Source organism: Labeo rohita, chromosome 13 (genome assembly GCF_022985175.1).
Source record: "Labeo rohita strain BAU-BD-2019 chromosome 13, IGBB_LRoh.1.0, whole genome shotgun sequence".
NCBI lineage: Eukaryota > Metazoa > Chordata > Actinopteri > Cypriniformes > Cyprinidae > Labeo > Labeo rohita.
The window spans coordinates 4,832,899-4,859,114 of NC_066881.1; the positions used below are offsets into that span (position 1 = coordinate 4,832,899).

Consider the following 26,216-nt stretch of genomic DNA (forward strand, 5'->3'; position numbering starts at 1 on the left):
TCAGCTGACAGTGAGATCAGCATAAAGCCTCATCACACGACCCGGGCGAGTCACTGCAGCATAAACACCGCCATCCGACACAGACACGACTCAAAACACGACACTGCGGGAAGAAAGAAGCCTTTACTGAAGTCATGATGCTCCTCACGCTGCTTTTTATCTCCACGGGTAATATATTTTAGTTTTTTACCCACATTATTTTTCGTGCTTTCGTTATGAGAAGTGTGTCATAGCTGCAGTTAATGGCGGAGGAGGTGTTTGGTAAACATGTCATGTAACTTAGGTTACTGACAGTCGGGCCTGTTTATATAGAAATGTTATCTTTAAATACACACTCTAACATATTATTTATGCCAGTTTTCTTGAATAGAATAAGTATGTACGTTAAGAGAGATGATAATATTGTTTTCCCGGTTTGTTTATTAGCATGTCTGTCGCGTGTTGACGTCTAGTGCTAAGTGGCTAAATGTTGTTTTTAAACAACAACGCCCATAATAAGTCCCTTTTGATGTTTCAAAAACATTTTTCTTTAAAGTGATTTGTTTGAGTTGTCTTTCAGACGGTATTTGTGTGTTTCATACACATCCATGTGTTTGTTGCGCAGATATTTTGACTGGTTTAAACATATTGTAGTCTATTTTAATTATTATCTGACAATTATTTTGTATAAGTTGTATTTTTATTATAGTTTTAAATATGTTTTTTAAAACTCAAATGTAATTTGGATTTAATGCGAATGGTTTCCGCATCATGACGCATCGCATTTTACGCAACGTTCATCTCGTGCTTAATCGATTTAGATGATTTCATCAACTTTTTCTCTTTCTCTGATGGAGATGTCTGAATGTCGACACCTGAAACCTGTTTTTCATTGTTTCCCCTAATGCAGATATAGGCTGTCTTAACGGCTGATCAATTATATGCGTAAGTTGTATCCAGGTTGCTTAGTGCTTCAAAATAACGTCTCCTCTCACCTCCAAGGGTCAGATCCGTTGCTATACAAGTAGTTTCTACATCCTCCTCTGTGTTCCTCTTGTGGATTTGTCATTGCAATCACAATTTCGCTTCATTTTTTTTTTTTTTTTTTTTTTTAAAGGATTGTTCTTTTTGCAAAAAAAATTTGCTTATGAAAGGATAGTGATGGTCTGACATACTGAGGTCAGTCTCGGAGCTTCTAAAAAAAAAACAAAAAAACAAAGATGTTTATTAATAAAAACATGTTGGTCTCTCAACCGCAGAAAGTCTCACTTCTCACTAACATGCAGTCTTTTTGTTCTATGATTGCAAAAAGAGGAAGCTGTGTCCTAGTTGTTTATTCTGTTGGCCAGTTAGATAGTTGTGCATGACTTTATAGAAGTTTATTGCTATGCTTTTTATTTTATTTTGATATGTATGTGTATATGTATGTATGTATGTATGTATGTATGTATGTATGTATGTATGTATTTAGTTAGTTAGTTAGTTAGTTAGTTAGTTAGTTAGTTAGTTAGTTATTTGGGGGGGTTTGCTCTTGACCTATTACCAGAATCTCTTCTGCATTTTAGGTTGTCTGTGATCACACTGACGAGATGTTTTACGTTAAACAAAAACTTACAGATGTTCCAAGATGTTCATGTCTTTCTTTCTTCAGTTGATAAGAAATTGTTTTTTTTGAGGGGAAACGTTTCAGGAATTATTTCCATACAGTGGACTTAAGTGGTGCCCCCAAGTTTGAACTTCCAAAATGCAGTGTTAAAGGGCTCTAAATGATTCCAGCCGAGGAATAAGGGTCTTATCTAGTGAAACGATTGGTTATTTTCTAAACAAATTGACAGTTTATATACTTTTTAACCTCAAATGCTCATCTTGTCTCTTCTCTGCAAAGTACATGTTTAGTCTGTGTAATCTAGGTTGGTTCAACAGTATGTTGAAAAATTCCTGACTTATTTTCTTCTCCAATTTCGAAATCTTCCTACATTGCTGCAGAGGTACAGACCCAGTGTTTACAAGGTGAAGATCAATCACCCTTTGCAAAAAAAGGTAAAACAGCAATGTAGAATGATTTAGAAGTTTGAGAAGAAAATGAGATTGGAGTTTTTCGACCTACCCTAACTGTCTTGACCCAGAATACACAGAGCTAGGCAAGACGAGCAATTGAGGTTAAAAAGTATATAAATTGTCAATTTTAGAAAATGATGAATCGATTTGCTAGATAAGACCTTTCTTTCTCTGCTGGGATTGTTTAGAGCCATTTGAAGAATTACCTTAAATTACATTAAATAAAAGAATTGTGTTTGTTATGAGACCATTTTCATCCTGCAAACCATAAAGTAATAATCATGCAAAGTAGATGACCTAGATTTACTGCGTTTACAGCTTGGGCCACAGGTTGATTGCATAGAACGTGCCTAATAATCCTGCACTTTGCCACTTTATGCTTTTATTTAGGTGGTTTCTGGTTTTTAGACACTTGACATTGATTGAAATGGAGTGTCAAAGCAGAAGTGAAAGCCTGCTGGTTTAACAACAGGTTTTTGTGCGCTTTTGTGTAAAGTTTAGACCTTTATGGTTGTTTTCAAGTTTAATCAGTTTAGTTCTGGATCATGTGATGTTGACTCATTAAAGGAAAAATCATCATTACTGAGACAAAGTTCATTACAGTAAATTTCAGTGTTGGTTAGCTGAGTTTTGTGTCAACTTGTCTTCTGTACAGTCAGCTGCGGAGGCTGATGCTGAGCTGGTGGAAACACTGGATCATAAGACTGCTTGAGCTTCTAGTTTTTGTCAGTGCATATGTCATGTGTCAGATGATACTGACTACAAATTTTGGACTGGAGCTTGCAGACTTGCAAGCCTGTTTGTGCAACTATAGTGCATTATCAGCTCTAGGCAAAAATTCTTGATCTGCTGCCACAGATTGTGAGCACTGTTTGACACTTCTCATGGGAAGTAAAGAATTATAATTTAAGCATTGTACTTGGTTGAATAATATTAACTCTCTCTCGTTAGGTTTGGGGACTTTCCACACGCGTCTGTGCTGTCAGGTCATTTAAGAAAAAAATGTGCTTTCTCTCTTTTCAAATCTATTTTCAGTTTTGCTCTGCCATCCTAAGGGTTTCAGTAACAGTTCGGTGTAGAAAACAATATTTTGGCAGCTATAGTAATTGAATTCTCAAATCTATCTTTTGTTTAGAATTCAATGGGGCATTTATCATGTTTACTACAGTGGTTGTGGGTTTTGATCACTTGAGTGTCCCGTTACTGGTCACCTAGTTGTAGGAAAATTTAAAGAAGGTGATTTAAGTAGATGCTGCTGCTTTTAGTGGCTATAATACAAACAGAACACAGTAAACGGTAATGTGTTACTTTTTTTTTTTTTTTTAGTGTCAGCTGTTGGCAGGCTGATTAGTTAAGAAATCATTACAAAGATGGAACTAAAAAAGATACTTTTGTGTAATTGCTGACTTGTCTGTGCCATCACATGTCTGTGTGACCACTGTGGCTCGTCTATAAATATCTAACCTGTTTTCTTTTGTTTCTTGCTAGCTGTGGCGAGTCCCCTGTTGGGTACAGAGCAGTGTGCCCGTGGTCCCCCCTACTGGTGCCAGAATGTCAAGACTGCTTCCCTTTGTGGTGCCGTCCAACACTGCCAACAGAACGTGTGGAGTAAGCCTCAGATGGTGCGCTGACCTGATTCTCAGAAGTGCTTTTATATGCCAGTGCATAATTCATAAGCCCTAAGTGTATAAAACCTCCTTTCTTGCAGAAATCTGTGCCATGTGATCTGTGCAAAGAGGTGTTGGTGGTGGTGGAGCAGCTTTTGAAGGACAATGCCACAGAGGTATGCTAACATAATAGCACTGGTGGTTTGAGTGCTGTTTATAGGACGTCAGAGTCTAAGTTCTTGTGTCGAATCTAGAGCGAACTCCTCGGATACATGGAGAAGGCCTGTCAGCTGATTCCTGATGAGGGCATGGCAGACCAGTGCAAGGAGATTGTGGACAGTTATTTCCCCATTCTCATGGGCATCATCCAAGGAGAGCTGGTGAGCTGAGTACTTTCACGTTTAATTAATTTTGTAACCTAACTTCTGTTTTTAGGCTTTGAAAGTAGCTTTACTAAAACCCATCATGTACTAAACACAAGCTTATTTGGCAAGGTGTTGTTCGACCACTGAGCGCAATAGTCTCAAAGCTGTAGCTTGATTAGACTGGTCTGGTGCTGCTTAGATGGTTGGCCGTCCACAAAGCAGCCTTTGTGTAATAGGCTATTTCCGTAGAGCCTCATCTGTCATTCACACCATCAGTCACAGTCCTCTTTAAAGAACTGAAGCGGGAGCAGTGTATTCAGCTGCAGATCCTATTTGTGTTTATATTATGGTTAACAATGCTTCTGTGTTTCCTTCATCTTGCAGGATGACCCCGGTGTAGTGTGCGGTGCTCTGGGCCTGTGTGTGTCCCAGCAGGAAGCTCTGGCTAAAGCTCAGCTCATGTCCAATGAGATCCCTAAAGTGGACCTGAACCAGCGTGTCAGCCCCTTCCTGCTCAACATCCCTCAGCTGCTCTACCCCCAAGAGAAAACCACTAAGGAAACCCCCAAACAGGTGACTGTCACACACCTGTATGTTTTAATAACAAAAAAAAGCCTGGGTGACTCCAAATGGATATTTCCAAAAGGTGCATAACTCCTCACGTCCTGTATGTTTGCTAACTGATTGGTGATCTTTTTTTGTCCACAGACGGGTAAAGATGTGTGCCAGGACTGCGTTACTTTCATTTCTGACACTCAGGAGGAAGCCAAAGCCAATTCCTCATTTATCAACACTCTGCTTGCACAGGTGGAGAGCCAGTGTGAGCTTCTGGGACCTGGCATGTCTGATATGGTGAGAACATAAAAGTATAGATACTTTGGTGTGCAATGCATGTGTGGGTCATTTTTGGTAGTCTTATCTCTCATTTCTTTAACAGTGCAAGCAGTACATCAGCCAGTATGGACCACTGGTCTTTCAACAGCTTATGTCTATGGTAAGTGATTTTGTGATTTTAAGTGTCTTATTTGTGTCAGCATTTCAGCCATTTCATTCGTCCATCCTCCATTACCAAAACGGGTGCTTAAATTCCTTTCCTCGTGTCATACCACAGTGAGTTTTAAAGGGGTCATATGCGGAATCAAAATTTTAATGTACTGTTGTTATAGAAGGTTCAGAACTCAACTTTCTTCCTAGTAAATAGTGAATTATGGAATGTCTCTTATATGAAGACTTTGGCAATGTGAGTTTAAGAAATGTGGTCCACCCAGTTGTTGAGGAGGAAAAAAAGTAAATATAGCTGTCCTTTAGTTCTGGTAACTTAGAATAAAAGTGAAATGTGAGTAAGTCAAATACTCGGCTGTTACTGGCTGTATGAAGCACTTGCTGACTCTAAAGCATTCTGGTGTTATAAATGAGCAGCTTTCCCAACCCAATCATTTGTTTGAACTGCACATCTTGTGCAGATACTGGATTCCAATACTGAAGGATGAGGTGGTTTAAAAACTATTGGGTTTGTGTTAAAGTCCACGACTTAAGAGTACGTCATTTCACATGCACAGGGAAGGTTTGTATTAAAGAAAGCTGCGGAAAAATGTCCTGTTTGAAGGGTCAAAGAGTGTTGAAAATGATCATAAACTGATTTGTGACTGCTGCATAACTTAACATTTATGTGTGGACCTCAAGGGAAAAACATGAAAAATGACCTCTTTAATACGGAGAGCTTATTGCAGATTTTTGTCAGTCAAGTGAACAAAGCTGCTTTTGTTCCCTTTCCTGTTAAGACACTCTGCCTGTCTGCCATCTTAAGCCACAACTCTAATTACTTGTTGTCTCTCTTGTTTTTTTTCTCATTCTTTTTTCCCCACCTTCATTTTCTTTCTCTTTATCTTTCTCTTCTCTTGCGGTTTTGTTTGTTCTGGTCTTCAGGAGCAGGTAGGTTTCTCTGAGCTGCCAGTCTCATCCTAGCTTGTGCCTTTTAATGTGTCATTTGGCTAATCACCAGTGCTGTTTTTCTAATCCAACACCGGCCGTTGCTAATCTGTGCTGTTGAGTAGACTAGCCACTCACCCACTCTTAAAATAGCCCTAACCCTGAGGTTTTCATGTTTGTTTGTAGATTTAGTACCATTTAGTACCTTTATTATAACCTCCATCACCCATAATATACTATATAAAAGTAGGGCTGGAACTGTGTACTGGTTCTTATTTGGTTATTGGGTACATTCAACGAAAGCACGGAAGTATTCCAGAAAGCAGGGCTAAACTTGCTGTCACAACCCTCAAACTCTTGGTTGATTTCGCCCAAATGATTCTTACTGGTGAAATGGCTGGGAGTAAGTTTACTCGGCTCATTTAACTTCCAAGAACACACAAAGACATTGGAACAGAGACAAATCCTGACAAATTTTAAGAAGCACACAGTATTAAAACATTGATTTAGATTCTTGAAAGTTACCTCAGTTTTTGAAAGCAGAATTTAAGTTTATCTTATTACTTATCCGCAAACTATGTTGCATAACCAGCTTTCTAGAATTTTATCCCAAGAATTTCCATGCTATTTTGGTTCTGTTTGCATTCGTTCCAAGACAGACAGAATTTCACTTGGTGTTTCCTGAATACCATTCAGTTTTGTTTTGATTCTTTCAAAGAACAACAACATTCAGTGTGACCTGTGTGTTGTTTGCAAATGAGTTGTTCTTCTGAATTAATTGGTCAAAAGACTTAACATGCCATTGAAGTCAAAAGTTTACATACACCTTGCAGAATCTGCAAAATAAGAGAGGTGTGTGGGTTTTTTTTTTTTTTTTTTCCCAGCATTTTTGTGGTTTTGAATCATTTTCAACTATGACTGTTGTTTTTGAGATGCATCTTTTCACACTGAGGACAACTGAGGGACTCATGCAACTATTACAGAAGGTTCAAAGGGGTAAAATAAGAAAAATGTTCACCTTCATTCTGTTCAAATGTTTACACCCCTGACTCTTAATGCACTGTTTTTCCCTCTGAAGCATAAGTGAGTGTTTGGACTTTCTGTAATGGTTGCATATGAGTCCCTCAGTTGTCCTCAGTGTGAAAAGCTGCATCTCAAAATCATACAGTCATTGTTGGAAAGGGTTCAAATACACAAAAATGCTGGAAAACCCAAGAATTTTTGGGACCTGGAGGATTTTTTGGAAGAATTAACACTGTGACTGAATCTGTCTAAAGTATTTTTAGGTTTGTGTCCAAGACAAGTACTAAAATAATCATTAAGGAACGGATTAATCATTATTCAGAATTGAAAGGGTCTTTAACTTCCATCTGACATTCGAACACACTTTCATTTGAATGTGGTAATAAAGTGTTGAATTGGTCCTTTAATTGAACCCACTAGCTTTTGCCATTCATCAGATCATACTCACACATCCTGTGCTTGCATGCATGGCGGCCATCAGACTGGCAGGGTGGAGTGGGATACATTGAGGTGGAGCAGCATCATGGGTAATTTGTTAGTCAGAGGTGTGATGCAATGGATGCTGCATGACGTCATCCAGGAAGATGGTGCATAAACATTAGTCAGTGCATGTCTGAAATTCTGCTCATCCTGCCTTTCTCTTGTGTAACTGGTGGTGTTACTGAATGTGCCCTTGCCTCCTACAGCAACCCAAGGACATCTGCTATCGTGCTGGGTTCTGCGCCTCTAAGTCTGTGCGCATGGAGAAGCTGATGCCTGCCAAATCAATCCCTGCTAAATCGATCCCTGCTGTCAAGATGTTCCCTGCAACCAAACTTGAAAAGCCTGCCGAAACCAAGCCTGCTAAGGTACAAAAGCATATAGCTTCTGTTGTTGTCCTTTGTGAATTTGGTAGTTTAGCTGTTAGGAAGTTGTACAGGAAGTTACTTTGTTAAAACAGAGATTAAAAGGAATTTAAATTAATTTAATGAGACTCTTAATGACGTGTGTAAAAATGCAGGATGCTTCCTTTATGTATGCCTGTCTGTTTCTGCTAGAATCTGGTGAGAGTACGTGACACTCCTCAGTGTGCCATCTGTGAGTTTGTGTTGAAGGAAATTGAGGGCTTGATTGAGGATCACGCATCTGAGGTATGAAGCTACAAGTTAATTGATTGTCCATTGACTGTCGTGTTTAAAAACTGTGAGGACCAGAAGAATTGGTAGAAATAAGTGCAGATTTTCATAATTCAATGTTAAAAAGACTGAATAAAGTTGGTGAGACAAACATAGCAGCAGGATTTTCTTTTTAGTTGTGATGTGATTCACTCAATCTATAATATTAATCGTTAAAAGATAAATGAGCCTTGCATCAGTGCAGAAATGGTGTCGCATTGAGTACTGTTATTAAAAACAATACTTAACTTTACAGTTGTATTTCAATATTAAAGGAGAAGTCCACTTTCAAAACAACAGTTTACAAATAATTTACTCACTCCCTTGTCATCCAAGATGTTCATGTCTTTCTGTCTTCAGTCGTAAAGAAATTGTTTATTGAGGGGAAAACATTTCAGGATTTCTCCCCATATAATGGACTTTATTGGTGCCCTGATTTTGAGCTTCCAAAATGCAGTTTAAATGCAGCTTCAAAGGGCTCTAAATGAATCGCGTCTAAGTTCATCGTCTGTGTACTCCGGCTCAAAAAAGTAGAGTATGTCAAAAAAACTCCATCTTATTTTCTCCTACAACTTCAGATTCGTCCGACATCGTTATACCTTTTTGTTTGTAAACAGCGTTTGACGTGCACTTCCTTAGTCTTTGCACGTTTGCTTTGAAAACACTGGGTCTGTAGTTCCACCTACATTCTGCATAACCTTTCGACATGATTCTGTAGTACGTAGCGTTGTGGACGTGCATGCCAGAGTTGGTGCTACATGAGCTTTTGTGCTCGTGCAAGTATTTAAAAAAAAAAACAAAAAAAAAAAACAAAAATGGATCGTTTTGCTAGATAAGACCCTTCTTCCTCAGCTGGGATCATTTAGAGCCCTTTGAAGTTGCATTTAAACTACATTTTAAAAGTTCAAAATCTGGGCACCACTGAAGTCCATTATATAGAGTAAAATCCTGAAATGCTTCCCTTAAACCATAATTTCTTCACAACTGAAGACCTAGACATGAACATCTGAGTAAATTATTTGTAAATTGTTGTTCTGGAAGTGGACTTCTCTTTTTAATAGTTCTGACTGCAAGTTTAACATTGTAAAATCTTTTCACTGTTTAGGTGAATGTGCACCTTTTAAGTTTCCTTTGTTAAATTTTTAATGACACTGGTTTTTCAGGAAGAGATTGTGCAGGCTGTTGAAAAAGTCTGCAACATTTTGCCATCCACACTCACAGCTCAGTGCAAGGACCTGATTGAGACCTACGGGCAGGCTATCATTGAACTGCTTGTGCAGGAGGCCGATCCCAAAACCATCTGCTCTTTCCTCGCACTCTGCAGTGGGGTCAGCCACATTCGTAAGTGCTGATAATACTTTGTTAAAAAAAAAAAAAAAAAAAAAAAGTTCCGTTTGAATGTGAGAGGTTGGGGGGTGTGTGTGTGTGTGTGTTTTTTTTTTTTTTTTTTTTTTTTTAATTCCTTTAATTCTTGCAGCTGTAATGGACAAGCAACAGTTTGAGGCAGGTGGCTTCTGTGACGTGTGTAAGATGGCAGTGCGTTATGTGGACGGGATCCTGGAGCAGAACGCCACCCAGGCGGAGATCGAGGACGCCGTGTTGAAGGTCTGCAACTTCCTGCCTGATGCTGTTAGAGATGAGGTAGGTCACGCTTACAGTGAACAAACTCCCAGCTCTATATCTCACATCCATACTTCATGCTTTTAATACGGGCAACAACAGAACAAATGCAGTTGTATTCATTTGTAGCAAACTATTTTTTGCTGCTGTAGTCCAGCAGCATGCAGTGTGAGATTTTGATTTGCTAACAAATTTGGGTTACATAAATGTGCATTTAGAAATGAAACGTGTACCAACCATCTTCCCTTACTTTTAATGCAAAAAAAGAAACTTTATAGACTCTGTTTTCTATGGGAGCCCATTTCCACCACTGAATAAAAAATAAAGGCAATTGTGACTCTTCTCACAATTCATTTTTTTTTTTTTTTTTTTTTTTTCCTTAGAACTACACAATATAAACTCAGAATTCTGAGAAATGGTCACAATTTATGAGAAATAAACTCACAATATTGACTCATAATTGAGGATTTTTTTTTTTTCCTCATAATTGAGGAAAAACTCAACTCTGAGGAAAAAGAATTGAGTTTATATCACAATTTATAATTGACTTCTCGCAAATGCGAGTTTATCTTGTATCTTGCAGTCATGACTTTCTCAGAATTGTAAGTTCATATCATGCAATTCTGACTTTATATCGTAATTAAGTTTGTCAACTTATTTAATGAACAAGTCAGAATTGTGAGTTTATCAATTTATAATTTACTTTTTTCTAGTTTGTATCGCATTTTTCATGATATGAACCTGCAATTCTGACTTTTTTTTTTTTTTTCTTTCTCAAATCCAAATTTTTATCTCGCAATTGACTTTGTATCTTGCAGTTGTGACTTTTTCTCAGAATTGAGTTTATATCTCGCAGTTCTGACTTTCTCAGAACTGTAAGGTATAAACTCGCAATTCTGAGGGGAAAAAAAGTCACAATTGCAAGATATAAACTAGCAATTGACTTTATATCACACAATATTTCTCACAATTGTGAGTTTGTAAAATGCAATTTTATTTTATTTTTTTTAATTTAATTCAGTGGTGAAAATGGGTGCTAAATTGTGCAGCCCTATTTGTATATTATGTATTTATTATTATATATCTATCATCCTAGAAACACGAAGAACGACTCCATTCCTATAGGAAATGTAGCTGTATAGGTGTGTGTGTATCAGTCTAACAGTGTTTTCATCTTCCTGCAGTGTAACCAGCTCATTGAACAGTATGAGCCTTTGCTGGTACAGCTGCTGCTACAGACGCTCGACCCAGACTTTATCTGCATGGTGAGATGTATAATATTATATTATATTTATTTATTGTTTGTTTTTGTTTGTTACCCTGCACTCTCCAGATCAAATCATGTGATCAAATAAGCCCTGACTGAGTTTGTTGGGTTTTTTGTGTGTACAGAAGCTGGGAGCATGTCCTGAGGCAGTGCAGAAGCTGCTGGGATTGGAGCAGTGTAGCTGGGGACCAGCATACTGGTGTAAGAACGTGGAGACCGCTTCTCGCTGTAACGTGAGTATTACCGCTCTGGCGTCACTGATGCATTTTAGAGTTTTGAATCTATAATGTTCTATTGCACATCAAAAACAGGCTGTGATGTAAATGAAGCTTCTGTGTTTGTGTACCATAGGCCTTGGATCACTGCAGGCGTCACGTATGGAGCTAAAGAATGAGAAGAGTTTCACAACAATCTTAGGAAACTAAAGGAGAATTGCTGTAGAGCTGCTTTTCTGTTTTGAAATCAATACTTGGGTTTTCTTTTAAAAGTGACATTTGAAATTGAACAGTCACTGCTAATTTAACAGCCTTGTTTTCAGGGGAAAGAAAGCTTTTACTGAAAGGACTTGTGTTTTAAGGGGGCAGGGGTTTGGAGGGAGGTATGAATGGCAGGTGTAGATATGGAATTTACTGGAATTTAAGCTTTTTTTGTGCGTTAATTTGGCCATTTATGTTTTTAAAGTAATGTTCTTTTAGTTGTTTCTGCAAAGATGCACATAACATGAGTTTATATGGAAATGGATTGTGCCTTTATCAGAAGAGGGGGTTTGAGACCTCTGAGAATGAAGATGAAATGCTTTAGATGCTCTAATATCCCTGCCTCCCTCTTTAACTGCTAATGCACCTGCAAGGCCAGTGATTTAAGCCTTTTTTTAATGGGTGGCATTTTTTTGGTCCTAATGGAAGTAAATTCTCTTTAACTGTCTATTAATGTGCTGAAGGGAAGTGATGTTGACTTTCTTCATTTGATCCCACTAACTGTTGCCCCTCACTGATTATTCTGTCACTGCTTCCTAAATGTCAGATTTTATCCCTGTGCTTCACACTGTTCAGACTGAGCCTTTTGTTTTTTTAAAAATTATAATAAAACCAACTTCAACCCCATTTTGTTGTGACTCTCATTAACTGCGCAGAAGCAACAGTTCTCTAAAAATCAAACCTAAATACATAAAACATAACATTTTTGGTTTCGGTCAACCGTAAGGTTTACAAATTTTTCTGCTTTGGCAATAGATACAACATGGAATACAAGTAGAAATAGAATATATAATATTTGGTTTGCCAATTTTCGAAGTAAAAGTGTTTTTGTTTTTGTTTTTATTATTATTATTATTATTAAACATTCACAGCATTTGTATTGAGTTTACAACTTTTATATAAAATGAAACATTTACAAAGTTCCAAGCAATTTCATAATTAAAGCCACAGGTAGTTTCAGAAATAGAACATTTGAAGTAACTGAGGTAGTGAGTTGTGGATTCTTTGTAAGGCTGACACATTCAGGAGAGTATGTGTGTGATTTCCTGACTTCAGGGTTAAATATTAAAAAAAAAAAAATTGGCGACGATGATTACACAACCAGTGTTGTTCCTTCACTTCCAGCGATTTATCCGACGCAGCTGCACGTATGCAAGAATTAGACACACGCACATAATACCTGTCAAAGCTACCTGGTTCTGCCAAAAGCCCCAAGTGCTGTAGTCGATTTCTTGATTATCCAGATACATGTCACCTGTCATCCTGCCAGTGAGAGAGAGAGAGAGAGAGAGCGTTTGCGGTTGAAACACCTCACATTACCCACTTCACCTTGGCAGCACTGTTCATAATTCTGTTTTTCCAGTAGGTGGTGCCACTGAGTTTGAGAGAGTCTTACCTGGTGTAATTACTGGTAAAGACTTGATCTTTTAGCTCAATGATCGCAAGTGCCTGAAGGGAGACAGTTTGGTTGGATTACTGCTGAAATGCAATGGGCCATTCTACAGAACTGGTTCAAAGTCAGAGTTGGAAATGTCTTGGGAAAAAATGTCTTTTTCGACAAATTTTGTATAATATCCACGGTACACATTTCTAGAAATTGCACAGGTTCTTGCACAAATTCTCATATTGTATTTTCAGAAAGTTTTGGAATATTTGTCCTCTCCCCAAATGTATCACTACCGAATCAGTAATATATAATTTAATATGGAGGGTTATATTTGCCTAATAAGAGTTTGCTTACATGTTCCTTGTAAATATATACTTTTTTCTATTTTATTAAAAAGTTATCACAGATGAATCAATAATTACATAAATCACAATAATTATAATTTTAACATTTCAAGTGTGATTGAAATTTGTTGTATTTTGGATCTAATTTTTATTTGTAAAAGGCAAAATGGTCATGACAGTAATGTTTTGGTAGCAACCACATCACATTACAGAATTTTAATTCACATACTAAAACACTACTAAAATACAAAAAAATTGCATGACTGTACTATTTCCCCCCCAAATAAAGGATTATGTGTTCCCTTTTGTCACTACCGAAACATTGATGACATGTTTTGGTTGTGACTGTTACATTAGTAACAATTTTAGGAAATAACACCCAAAAAACAAAAAAAAAAAAAAACAAAAACAAGGATGTCACTACCAAAAGTTCACCAAATGTTTCGGTAGTGACTGTTTTGTCAATTTTAGATACTTTTGAGCCTGTTGCAAATATGCTAATCAGCACATGGTTAGCTAGCACAGTTCTGAACAGTTGTACACATAAAAACTAAATGTTATGGAATAACTCCCAAAAAAGTGTTTAATTATACAAAAATGGTAGAAAAATGGTAGGAAAAAAAAAAATAGAAAATATAAAAATAAAGATAAAAAAAAAAGGAAATTTAGGGGTTAGGGTTCGGAACAGCAACCCCCCAACTAAAAGTACCCAATAAATTTTATATATATTAATTATATATATATATATATATATATATATATATATATATATTGAAAAATCATTCGTGATCCAGCTTTACCTACAGCAGAAGTGAGCATAAGGTTGTTTTTTTTTTTTTTTTTCTTTGCTATCGCCTTTCCTGATATTGTGACAGTTAGCAAGTTTAGCGGCTAAAGTAAACAGGCTCATCACTCCACAGAGAGAAGAGAGGGGCGGGGCGAGCAGAGCTCATTAACATTTAAAGCAGCCTCGACCAGAACAGGATGATTTTTGCAGAGCTCATTTTTTTGGCAAGGTAAAAAGTGTTTTTTACACTACCATTGAGAAATTTTAACCAAAGCATGTTATAGACTTTTCATTAACACCCTAAAAAATCATATCAACTTGTGGAAAATGGCCATCTCATGACCCCTTTAAGCTTACTGACATTTTAAATACGATTGTGGGTTTCAATATATAATAAAAGGATCTTAATAAACATCTAAGATTTAAATACTTAAATGCTTTTTAAATGCGTGTTTTGGTTGTGGGACAGCAGTTTGCACCAGTTCTGTAAAATGGCCCATATACAGACTTGAATGAGTAGTAAAATGTTTTTTTTTTTTTTGCTCTTACATTGTAGCCATATCGAAATATACTGGCCCACTTCAGCCAGGACATCCCGCTCAGCATGGAATTCAGGTTCACTAGGAAACCCCCAAACACCTGAGGAGACACAGGACAGAAAAACATGTGAGATTAAATCATGCCAGTTTCCAAAAATACATGTCCTTCAAACCTATTAATTGAAGTTTACTTCCTAAAATCCTGCTGGTGCATTTAAACATTTTGAAAAGTTAAAAGTGAACCAAACTAATGAAAAACATGCAACAAGTCTTTTTGTAGAACAAAGCAAACAATCTGCACGTCTGAAAAAGTAAATCTCTTCTGTATGGCTAAACTCACCATCATTACGACATAAGGCAGTGCGATGAGGATGTTAGCCATGGCGAAGGAGCCCACAGTGGCACTGACCAGGAAGGCCAAGCTCACCGCTGCCAGACTGACCATACTCATGGTCACACAGTACAGGAAGAACGCCTCCACATCAGGCTTCAGACCTGAACCACAAACAGCGATGAGGCTTATGATGAGAGTCATGTTATACAGTTGAGGTCAAAAGTTTACACCCCCTTTCAGAATCAATAAAAAATGTTAATTATTTTACCAAAATAAGAGAGATCATACAAAATGCATGTTATTGTTTATTTTGTAAGTAAGACATTTCACATAAAAGATGTTTACACACAGTCCACAAAAGAAAATAATAGTTGAATTTATAAAAATGACCCAGTTCAAAAGTGTTCTTCAGAAAAATCGTTCAGGTCCCACAATTTTTTTGTGTTTTCCAGGATTTTTCTGAAGAACAGCAGGCAGTTTAACTGTTCAGGACAAACAAGGGACTCATGAACAACTATCACTAAACAAAAAAACACATCTGTGGAATCCTTAGTGATGGGTCGTTCTTGAACGATTCGTTCATTTTGAACGAATCTTTAATGTGACTCGGGACGAACGAGTCGCCTCGGGGAGTGATTCGTTCAGTCGCGCATGCGCAACATCCTATTAGGTTCTGTAATGGAATTAGTTCACCTGTTTTAGAGTCGTTCGTTCACCTTATGGGGCTGTCACGTGATGAACGAACGACTCAAACCCGAAGACTCAAAAGATGAACTAATCAATTCTCTTTCCGGCTCAGGCTGCATAGGTTAACATTACGGGGCTGTCACGTGATGAACGAACGACTCAAACCCGAAGACTCAAAAGATGAACTAATCAATTCTCCTTCCGGCTCAGGCTGCATAGGTTAACATTACAGGGCTGTCACGTGATGAACGAACGACTCAAACCCGAGGACTCGAGAGATGAACTAATCAATTCTCCTTCCGGCTCAGACTGCATAGGTTAACATTACGGGGCTGTCACGTGATGAACGAACGACTCAAACCCGAAAACTTGTCAGATAAGAGGCGAGGTGAGCGAATCATAGACTAAAGACCCAGGTAAACAATGAATTAATCTTTTCTGTTTCTTATAGCATTGTAGTTTTGTTTTGTTTGTAGTGTGATCAACGTTTGTGTAAGCAGTAGATGTGTTAGGGAGGTAAAACGTAACATTTTAATTATATTTTGCTAAAATGAACGAAATGACTCGAAAAAAGATTCGTTCATTTTGCTGAACGAGACTCAAAGGACCGAGTCGGTAAAATGATCCGAACTTCCCATCACTACTGTGGATCATTCAGGAAACAACACAGTATTAAGTATCAAGTGTATGTAAAATTTTGAACAGGGTCATTTTTATGGATCAACTATTATTTTCTCATGGACTATATGTAAACGTCTTTTATGTGAAATATCTTATTCAGGTCAGTACTAAATAAACAATAACATGCATTTTGTATGATCCCTCTTATTTTGGTAAAGTAATCAACATTTTTAATGATTCTGAAAGAGGGATGCAAACTTTTGACAATGTTTCCTAAAAGAAGGTATCTTAGAAGATGGTGATACTACCCACCCATCATAAAGTACGGGATAGCAGAGAAGATGAAGACGGGGAGGATGCGGTTTGGTATGAGGTCAGCAAACACTTTGGACAGGAAGTAGGCAGAGGTGCGGTAGAAACCACTTGAGGTCTCATGTCTGCAGGTGAAACGTGTGATGATTTATCTAATAGGAATAACAAGTTGGAAAGCTCATGTTTGGAGGTTGACTCACATGAAGAGCACTCTCTCGCTGATGAAGAGCTCCACCGCAGACAGATTGCCAAACACCATGTTAATGACTAGGAAAAAGAAAGCTCCCGTTCTGAAGAGACACAGGAAATATGTTTCACAGTAACTGCTAGCACTTAAACACAGGTACAATCATAAGAATTGAGTTTAAATAGGTAATTTATTAATTATTAATTTCATATATTTATTAACTATTATTTATTGACCATAAAACCACAGCTTTATGCAAAAGTTTGGGAACCCCTTGCAGAATTTGTGAAAATGTGAATAATTTTAACAAAATAAGAGAGATCATACAAAATGCATATTGTGTTTTATATTTAGTACTGCACTGAGTAAGATATTTTACATAAAAGATGTTTACATGAACACTGAACACTGAACTGTTCTTCAGAAAAATCCTCCAAGTCCTGCAGATTCTTCAGTTTTCCAGCATCCATTTGGACACCATCCTGTCCAAATGTTTTCATCCCCCGGCTCATAATGCATCGTGGACTAAATGTAAAAATCTTTTATGTAAAATAACTTACTCAGGACAGTACTAAATAAAAAAATAACATGCATTTTGTATGATCTCACTTATTTTATTCAAATTATTCAAATTTTCACAGATTCTGCAAGGGATTATATATATATATATATAAATAAAATCAGCTTGTGATTTTTATAAAGTAAACATAAGAATACCTTTAATATTGTTAGTCTTTTATCAAGACGACATGAAAAATCGGCTTTTGAGGAACCTTTAATTGTTTATTATTAAATCATCATTTTATTGCATTGCATTATATATGTTTTGCTCCCACAATAAAAAAATTCAGTTTGATTATTAAACTTTAGAAGTGGTATCTTATGTATTTTATGTAAGTAGTATGTTACAACGTCTACATGACCAGCTATTAGAATTCCATCTACTTTTGGGCCATATAATTAGTTTTTATTTTACATATATATATTTTGTGTAAAGTTTCACTACAATGTTCCATAACAAAAAAAAACATATAAATATATATATAAATCACCTGTTTTGAAGAGCCTCTGGTAAAGTGTGTGGGATCTGATAGTAGATCAGTCCCACTAAAATACCAAAGAAAATGTTGAGAAACAGTTGGGCATAGGACGTTTGAGGATTCCTCAAGATGTTTCTTACAGTGCGGCCACTCACCAGCATGAGCTGCAACATGGACATATGCACAAGTACAAAGGTCAGTTATGTATTGATATTATTCCTGGTTATCTACCCGAGTCAACATAAGCTTAGTTAAACCACTGCTTTTACATACCTGGTAACAGAAAGGTGTGGCGTAACCAACCCTGTCACCTTTAGTGACCTCAGGGTCAAGCCCATCTGAAATCTGACTGAGTTGGTCCTTTACTTTGAGGAAATAAGGGGACTTTCTGTAAATTACTGCCAGAGGGTTTTCATTTTCCACCATCTCCTCGCTGCTGCTACACTTCTCTATAAACACAACAAACACAAATGGTTAGCGCATCACAGAACAGTCCAAAAACGCAGCTACCAAAAACAAAAAAAATACAAGAAATATCCATGTAAAGTACCAACAGCATTGCTCAGAATGATTTATATTCAAATAAAAATGTTAACTTTAAACAGTTCCAGTCCTGGATGCTGAGTCAGTGTTGAGTTACAATACAGTACTACCTCCGGTACTGCTTATTGAGATGGTAATGTTATATTGGGCATTTTAGTCTTTCATTTAAATTTTTATCATTAATATAACATGTAAAATAATTTATATTTTTTTATGTTTTTGAAGGAAGTCTCACCAAGGCTGCATTTATTTGCCTAAAAATACAATAAAAACAGTAATATTGAGAAAAAAGATTTCTATTTTAATAAATTTTGAAATGTAATTTATTCATGTGGTGCAAATCTGAATTTTCAGCATAATTACTCCATTTTAATATGCTGATTTGCTGGTATAGAAACATTTCTTCATCTTGTCAATGTTGAAAACAGTTGTTCTGCTTAATAATTTTGTGGATTTTTTTTCAGGATTTCTGAGAGAAATCTTTTGTAGCGTTATACATGTCTTTACTGCCAATTTGGATCAATTTAATGTATCCTTACTGAAAAAAAAATTAATTTCTTTCAAATAATACTACATTCAGCACCTGATTTATTGTTGTGTTTCTGAGGAAGGATGGTTCCATTTGTGACATCCAGGAAGAAGTCTGCTGGGTTGTTGAATGGCTCACACTTGTAACCTATAACACATGGACACAAGTTTGTGAATCACAGTACACACGCAGTGATTAGTGAATCAAGTAATCAAGTATGTGTGTCAGTACCCAAGTCCTCAAAGTAGGTAATGGCTTTGTTGGCGGCCCCTGCGTAGATGATTTCTCCTTTATTTATGAGTGTGAGGTGGTCGAACTGGCTGAAGATGGAGTAGCGTGGCTGGTGAATGGAGAAGATGATGGTCTTACCCTTTTTGGAGAGCCTGAGCAACAAAACAACAGATGATCAACATAACAATCTCTGCATTTCTCATCAACAAAACAGACAAAAACAGGTTGTATGTGACCGTGCTTTACATTTCAAGAGGAATGTGGTTCCTTCTGACAGCTACAGTGAAAAACAGTGAAAACATGTCAAATGTTTTAACTCATCCGTGATAGGCAGTCATTTACCACACATCATTATTTTGACTCAAGAATGCACTGGAGGGTTTCAAAATAGAACATGAAAATAGAAAATAAAATAGAAATATGAAGCTTGTTCTTTTTAAAAGAAAGTATTTTAGAAGAATAAACCGCAGTACATGTTCTCCCTGAATTTCAAAATCGTCCTATATCGCTGGTTTACCTTTTTTTACTTTGCATGTTCACTTTGCAAAGACTGGGTCAGTTCTTCTGCAGCGATATAGGATGATTTTGAAATGATTTTTGAAGTTGAGGGAGAAAATACGATTGGAGTTTTTCGACATACCCTAACTGTCTTGAGCCAGAATACACAGAGTTCAGGCAGAGAAAGATAAGCATTTGAGATTAAAAAGTACTTAAATTGTATTTCTTTTTTTTTATGAAAATAACCAATTGTTTCTCTAGATAAGACCCTTCTTCCTCAGCTGGGATCGTTTGTAGCCGCATTTAAACTGCATTTTGGAAGTTCAAAATCAGGGCACCATATCAGTCCATTATATGAAGAAAAATCCTGAAATGTTAGGGTATGTTGAAAAACTCCAATCGTATTTTCTCCCTCAACTTCAAAAATCATTTCAAAATCATCCTACATCGCTCCAGAAGTTCCAACACAGTCTTTGCAAAGTGAAGATGCAAAGTAGATCAAACATCCTTAACAAAAAAGGTAAAACAGCGATATAAGACGATTTTGAAATTCAGGGAGAACATGAAATGGGAGTTTTTCGACATACACTAACTGTCACAAACCGGAACAAAAACAGAGTTCAGGCAGAGTAAGAAAAGACGAGAATTTGACATAAAAAATTATATAATTAGTATTATTTTTATGAAAATAACCAATCGTTTGGCTAGATAAGACCCTTCTTCCTCGGCTGGGATCATTTACAACCACATTTGGGATCGTTTGAAATCGCATTTAAACTACATTTTGGAAGTTCAAACTCGGGGCACCATATCAGTCCATTATATGGAGAAAAATCCTGAAATGTTTTCCTCAAAAAACACAATTTCTTTACGACTGAAGAAAGAAAGACATGAACATCTTGGATGACAAGGAGGTGAGTACATTATCTGAAAATTGTTGTTCTGGAAGTGGACTTCCCCTTTAATTCTGCAAATGGCTCATTGTTGTCACAGCATATTAACACTGTAGGCCTATAAAATACTCTATCATATTTGATTCACACATTTCTAAGGCCTTCATCAGCATGATCAAAAGTTTCTACTACATTCTTTTGTCAGAATGATAGTTTATACTTTTTAGTGAGTAAAAGGCCTTTTGGTATAATTCTAATAAATGCATTTCAAATCATTGTTCTCGTGTCTGTTTACATGTTAAATCATGTTAAAATGTGAGTATCAAATGTGATACAGCAGGCTTTTAAAAAACGTTTATTTCTACATCTCTCAATAATTATTGTATTGTGTTGCATTATATGTTCTGATCATAAAAGCATTTAAATATCATCTTACTAAGACATCATTGCTAGATATATAGTGACAACTGATATTTATACCTATTTTATGTAAGGAGTTTGCTTTACTGTCAAAAAGATCTTATTGATTTACATTACAGGCTATCCTTTCACTTTTTGGCCAAATAAATATTAAGCAATTGCACTAAATTGCATCATAGTACATGAGCCATAAAAGCCTAATGTATCAAATATAATACATATGTCAAAATTTACAGTGTTAAGATTAACATTTGTAGTGTTTTTCTTTAAAAAAAAAAACGGCAGACTGTATTGTTTACTTGTTCACAGGAAGTAGGTATATTTGATAAAAGAGCAGGTGTGGTACTTTTGCAGCAGTTCCATGATGGAGTTGGCAGTGTTGGCGTCCAGGCCTGTTGTGGGCTCATCCAGGAACAAGAGGGAGGGAGACGTGATGAGCTCCATCCCGATGCTGCACCTCTTCTTCTCTCCGCCAGAAACACCACGCAAAAACATGGTCCCAATCTGAGAGAGAACAAGGTCATATCAAGTCCTGTCAGCGTGAAATGACACATTCCTACTGTCACAAGGTATGTACTGATACAGCGCTCAACCCTACTGTTGTTGTTTTGGAAATAGTTTTTGTGTGAGTGAAGCACACGTGACGATGACCCAGTTCATTCACACGCTCAGTCTCAACATGAGTTCAACACTCCTCTGAAGGCTGAAGTGCCTACCTTTGTATCTGCGCAATCTTTCAGGCCAAGCTCCTGGATGACGGAGTCGACCCTCATCTCTTTGTCAGCTGAGGAATACTCTTTGCGTGACAAGCGAAGATTGGCAGAGAATGCGAGGTTCTCTCTTACGGTCAAAGTACCCATCAGAATGTCACTCTGGAAGGTGAAAGAAAGGAAACGATGAATGATAATAATAAAAAACGCTTCTTAGGCACAAAATCACACAGAATGATTTCTGAAGGATCAAGAGACTGGAAAAATGACTGCCAAAAATTCAGCTTTTTAACTTTTGTCACAATATTATTATGTCACAATATTATTGTGCCTTGGTGAGCATGACAATGTTCTTTCAAAAACTTTTTAAAAAATCTTAACAAGCTAGATATCATTTTTTTGTATTATGTGTTTTAAAAGGCCACAGAGATTCTCCTTACCTGAACTACATAGGCAGAGCAGAGCCTGAGTTCAGAGGTCACAATGGTGTTGTCAACTAGAACTTGGCCTGATTTTAAACCCTTAGGATCTTTCCTTCCTGCAATGACATCCAAAAGCCTAAAGACAGACACATTGTAATTAAAAAAGCATCTGAACTTGAAAATCAAAAATGTATTTATTCAACCTTATGTAATTCAAAACCAGAATGCTGTTCTTCTATGACGGGGTGCCCGACCCTATACCTGGAGATCGACCTTCCTGCAGAGTTTAGTTCCAACCCTAATCATATACACCTGTCTGTAATTATCAAGTGCTCCTGGTTCAGGTGTGTTTGGTCAGGGTTGGAGCTGAACTCTGCAGGAAAGTCGATCTCCAGGACCAGGGTTGAGCACCCCTGTTCTATGGAATACATAATATAATTTCATTTTTTCGTGAACTATCCAATTAAGAGATGACTGAAAGTGCATGAATTTCACTGATACAGATAAAGTATAGAATATCTGCAAACAGACATTGCTAATGACCCTAAGTTCCCATTTATGAACCAATTCACTTTTTTTGAAACATGTGCTTATGATTTCATTCGGACCCACTTTATATTAAATGTTCTTACTATGCACTTACATTTAAAGAAATCATTTGATACAACGCGCTTATTGTGTAAATACATGTTTTTACATTGCACATACATTTGAAAATACTGTCCTGTAATTACATCTGTAGTTAATTCTGTACCTCTACTCCTTAAACCTAGCCATAGCACCAAACCTGTCTCAACCTTAGCCGTATCACCCCTCCCAATAGCAGAAAGAAGTGTTTAGCAATTCAGCATGAACACAGTAGTTGCATTGTACCTAACAATTAATAATTTTATTATTAAGTTCTCAGTATTTAAAGACACCTAATATGTGACCCTGGACCACAAAACCAGTCGTAAGTAGCACAGGAATTTGTAGCAATGGGTCAAAATTGTTGATTTTTCTTTTATGTCAAAAATCATTAGGATATAAAGTAAAGATCTAATATGCATTACTAAGAACTTCATTTTGACAACTTTGAAGGTGATTTTCTCAATGTTTTGATTTTTTTTCCCACTCTCAGATTCCAGATTTTCAAACAGTTGCATCAATGGAAAGCTTATTTATTTACCCTTTAGATGGTGTAGAAATCTAATTGACTGGTTTTGTGGTCCAGGCTCACATATAAGGTGGGACCTATCTTTCTTTAAAATAAATTTCTGTTGCTTTGATATTTTATGTAATGCAATGAGATTTAGATATTTTTAGTTCTCAAATACAATTAAGATGAAGCAACAGAAATAAATGAACTTGTGCTTACGATGTCTTTCCACTTCCAGTAGGGCCCATAATAGCATTCATTCCAGGGTTCATGATACCACTGCAACACATGGAAAACATCACGTTTTAGTTTCAACTAGACAAGAAGTTCTCTGGATTGCAAGCAGCTCTTTCCGCAACCTGTGACCTGTGCATGACTGTTTCTTATTCATAGAGTTCTGATATTAACTGTGCAAGAAAACACTTATTAACAATATATTAAAATGGTATAGTAATGGTGGCTTGCCAATATTATTTTTATTAATTTGTCAGCTTAGGTTGCATTAAAACAATCAAAAACTACACTAATGTTACCAGAAAAATATTGTTTCTCATGATCTAGAGGTTTGTGTTTATATTCATAAATTGTGACTAGCAGAATATGTCACCATTACCTGACATCTTTGAGGATGTCCTTATCAACCCACTGCCTGCTAAACATTCCTAACCGTTCCTTGACGCGGTAGCGGAGATTATGGAAGGTGACAGTGGGGCCTGGGGTCTGAAAACATGGCATTGTCTCCTCTGTGTCTGTGGACGGCTGATTGTTCACAGCCACCTCCTCCAGCATGATGCTTTCCTCTGTCTGCAGGAGATGCAAACAGATTTAAACAAAAAACACAATACAAATATATTTTTTATTTGTGCCACTCATAACATGTTAAGTGCTTTAAAACTACAAATATGAAACTTGTATTTTATAAACAAATGTCAAATAATTATCTGCAAGAAATCATTACTGAAGGAGAAACCTGTTTAGACCAGTAAATGATTTACTACACTTACTACAACGCAGTAAATGATAATGTTAATGATACATTTTTGTTATGTGTCAAATCCACAACAAACGTATTTACAACATAACTTTCTTTGTTTTTTTGTTTTTACTTCGTCATTACTGTTTGCACCTATAAATAAGCATGTGTATGTTTATGTTTTTGTATAAAAAGAAATATAAGAAATATGCTCGTCACGTCGTTTTCATTAATTACATATTATTTTATTATTTTAATAATGAAAACGGACAAGATACATAACCGGGTGGGAATATAGAGCCACTGTTTAGAGAGTATTAGCATAATATTTAATATTTCCAACAACCTTTTGGAAGAATATTGTAATTTTATCAAAATGACAAAATGTAATGTTTGAAATTTACGCAAAACTAACACGTAACACGTAACAGATTAAAACCACTGCTCATACTTACTGATGCTTGTGCTGTTGTTATCCTACACTACAAAAATGATGTCACTTCCTGTGGTAGGAACCTGGCTTTTGTCAAATACTTTGCTTTTGTTAAGGTATGGCACCACAGTAAAGATTGCAGGGTTGGAAACCGATAAGCGGCTTTTATTTATAATGCGGTTTCATTGTTTAATATGTGTACTACATCTCTGTTTAGCAGCGCAAACAGAACAATAACGCGAAACCGACAAGACGGTCGGTTCCTTTTAGAGATTCATTATACTACACGATTACTGTAGTCTGATTCCCGAACGAATGAATCTTATGAGTCGGTTCTTTTAAAGAATCATCACACAGCACGAACAGTGTAGTTCGATTCTCGAATGAATTAATCTTATGAGTCGGTTCTTATGACTCTAGAGCAAACTGACTGTTCAGCAAATTACTCTCAAGAGCCTGTTATTCATAGTGAATCAAAAATATACAAAATTCGTCGTAAAAACCCACATTTAACTTTCGGTACAGCCTCCTGAACTGTGAAGCTCTATACTACAGAGCAATAAAGGAACTACCTAATATTAATGTCAGCCTGCCCTGGCTTGATTTTAGGTTGGTTTCACTTTCCAGGCGACGTCAACCTTTCCGTTATACGCTTTATAAGGTAGACGGACAATCTGGTGTTCGAGAGAGTAGGCATGCGTGACTTTATCTAAACACACAAATCAGTAATAACAAAACTGATGACGTTTAGAAAAGAGTACGTCTTCCGGTCACCCGTGAAAAGCAGATAAATCGCCAACAGAAAACTTTTTACTAGAAGAAAATGAAATAACGACGACCACTGTTGTTCGGAGTAAACACCAACAGTCATAAACAAGGTCACCGAGTTAAATTCGCGAATCGTATAGGGCAAAGTACACTACAGATACAATTTGAGATAAAACTTTATCCAGGGCACTTCCCATCTACTTACTTAACTCATTTAATAGGCTCTCTTCTCTCATAGATGGTCGTTTCAATATTAAAACAATCATTTTGGAAAAAAAAAAAGTAATAAAAGACTATTTGTTTACGTACCATGTTTTGGGGAGATGTGCTCCGGTGGGATATTTTGGTGTACCTATGGTGATCCTGCTGCCTTTGCTAATTTATATGGGTGGGTGGGCTTTAACTCAGACTTCCATGAGCATCACGAAGACGACACAAATCGCTGATGAACTGTCGCTCCTCTTCACATCTGCTTTCTGCACATCACAGCTTTACAGGCTCACAGAACTGCTGCAGTGTAATACACAAGAATGGACAGGTGTGTCTGCATCTGAAGTTTATTTCCTCCTGCAAGGCTAATAAATGGGGTGAGATGAGGTGAGGGGGAATGAGGTGAGGTGAAGGGTGAAACAGAGGTGACGACAACAGTCTCTTGCATTAGTAGGTAAGGAGTCTGAAATTTAAGGTTATTGTATGTTTTTAATTGTCTTAATATTTAATTAACCACATAACCCAAATCACAAAGGAATGAAAAAAATTAAATGTTTCTTTTAGTTGAAAAACAAGAATGTAATAATCACCAGTCTTTCTCAAATTGAACAAATTTCTAAAAATATGTGACCTTGGACCACAAAATCAGTCATAAGGGTCAATTTTTTTTTTTTTTTTTTTTTTTTTTTTCGAAAATTATACATCATCTAAAAGCAAGAATAAATAAGCTTT

The 26,216-nt window shown here is 36.7% G+C and overlaps 2 protein-coding genes across 3 annotated transcripts; one reads left to right on the forward strand and one right to left on the reverse strand.

Moving 5' to 3' along the window:
• psap (prosaposin) lies at positions 1 to 12,105 on the forward strand. Its single transcript, XM_051125685.1, has 14 exons — positions 1 to 168; positions 3,526 to 3,659; positions 3,746 to 3,820; positions 3,899 to 4,024; positions 4,394 to 4,582; positions 4,718 to 4,861; positions 4,947 to 5,003; positions 7,648 to 7,809; positions 7,999 to 8,091; positions 9,279 to 9,456; positions 9,593 to 9,756; positions 10,920 to 11,000; positions 11,128 to 11,235; positions 11,354 to 12,105. The coding sequence occupies exons 1-14, from the start codon at positions 135 to 137 to the stop codon at positions 11,387 to 11,389; spliced, it is 1,581 nt and encodes a 526-aa protein (XP_050981642.1). The 5' UTR covers positions 1 to 134; the 3' UTR covers positions 11,390 to 12,105.
• On the reverse strand, positions 11,966 to 25,780 carry abcg2c (ATP-binding cassette, sub-family G (WHITE), member 2c). 2 transcript variants are annotated; one of them, XM_051125683.1, is made up of 16 exons: positions 25,584 to 25,780; positions 23,714 to 23,904; positions 23,320 to 23,379; positions 21,981 to 22,098; positions 21,547 to 21,702; positions 21,177 to 21,334; positions 19,020 to 19,171; positions 18,843 to 18,935; positions 17,990 to 18,165; positions 17,729 to 17,880; positions 16,690 to 16,779; positions 16,490 to 16,614; positions 14,876 to 15,030; positions 14,546 to 14,635; positions 12,875 to 12,927; positions 11,966 to 12,741 (listed from the first exon to the last, which is right to left on the reverse strand). In XM_051125683.1, the coding sequence occupies exons 1-16, from the start codon at positions 25,584 to 25,586 to the stop codon at positions 12,594 to 12,596; spliced, it is 1,920 nt and encodes a 639-aa protein (XP_050981640.1). In that variant the 5' UTR covers positions 25,587 to 25,780; the 3' UTR covers positions 11,966 to 12,593. The 2 variants fall into 2 exon arrangements, with proteins under 2 accessions (XP_050981640.1, XP_050981641.1); XM_051125684.1 differs by lacking the exon at positions 25,584 to 25,780 and adding an exon at positions 24,529 to 24,760.
• Between the last annotated feature and the right edge of the window lie 436 nt (positions 25,781 to 26,216).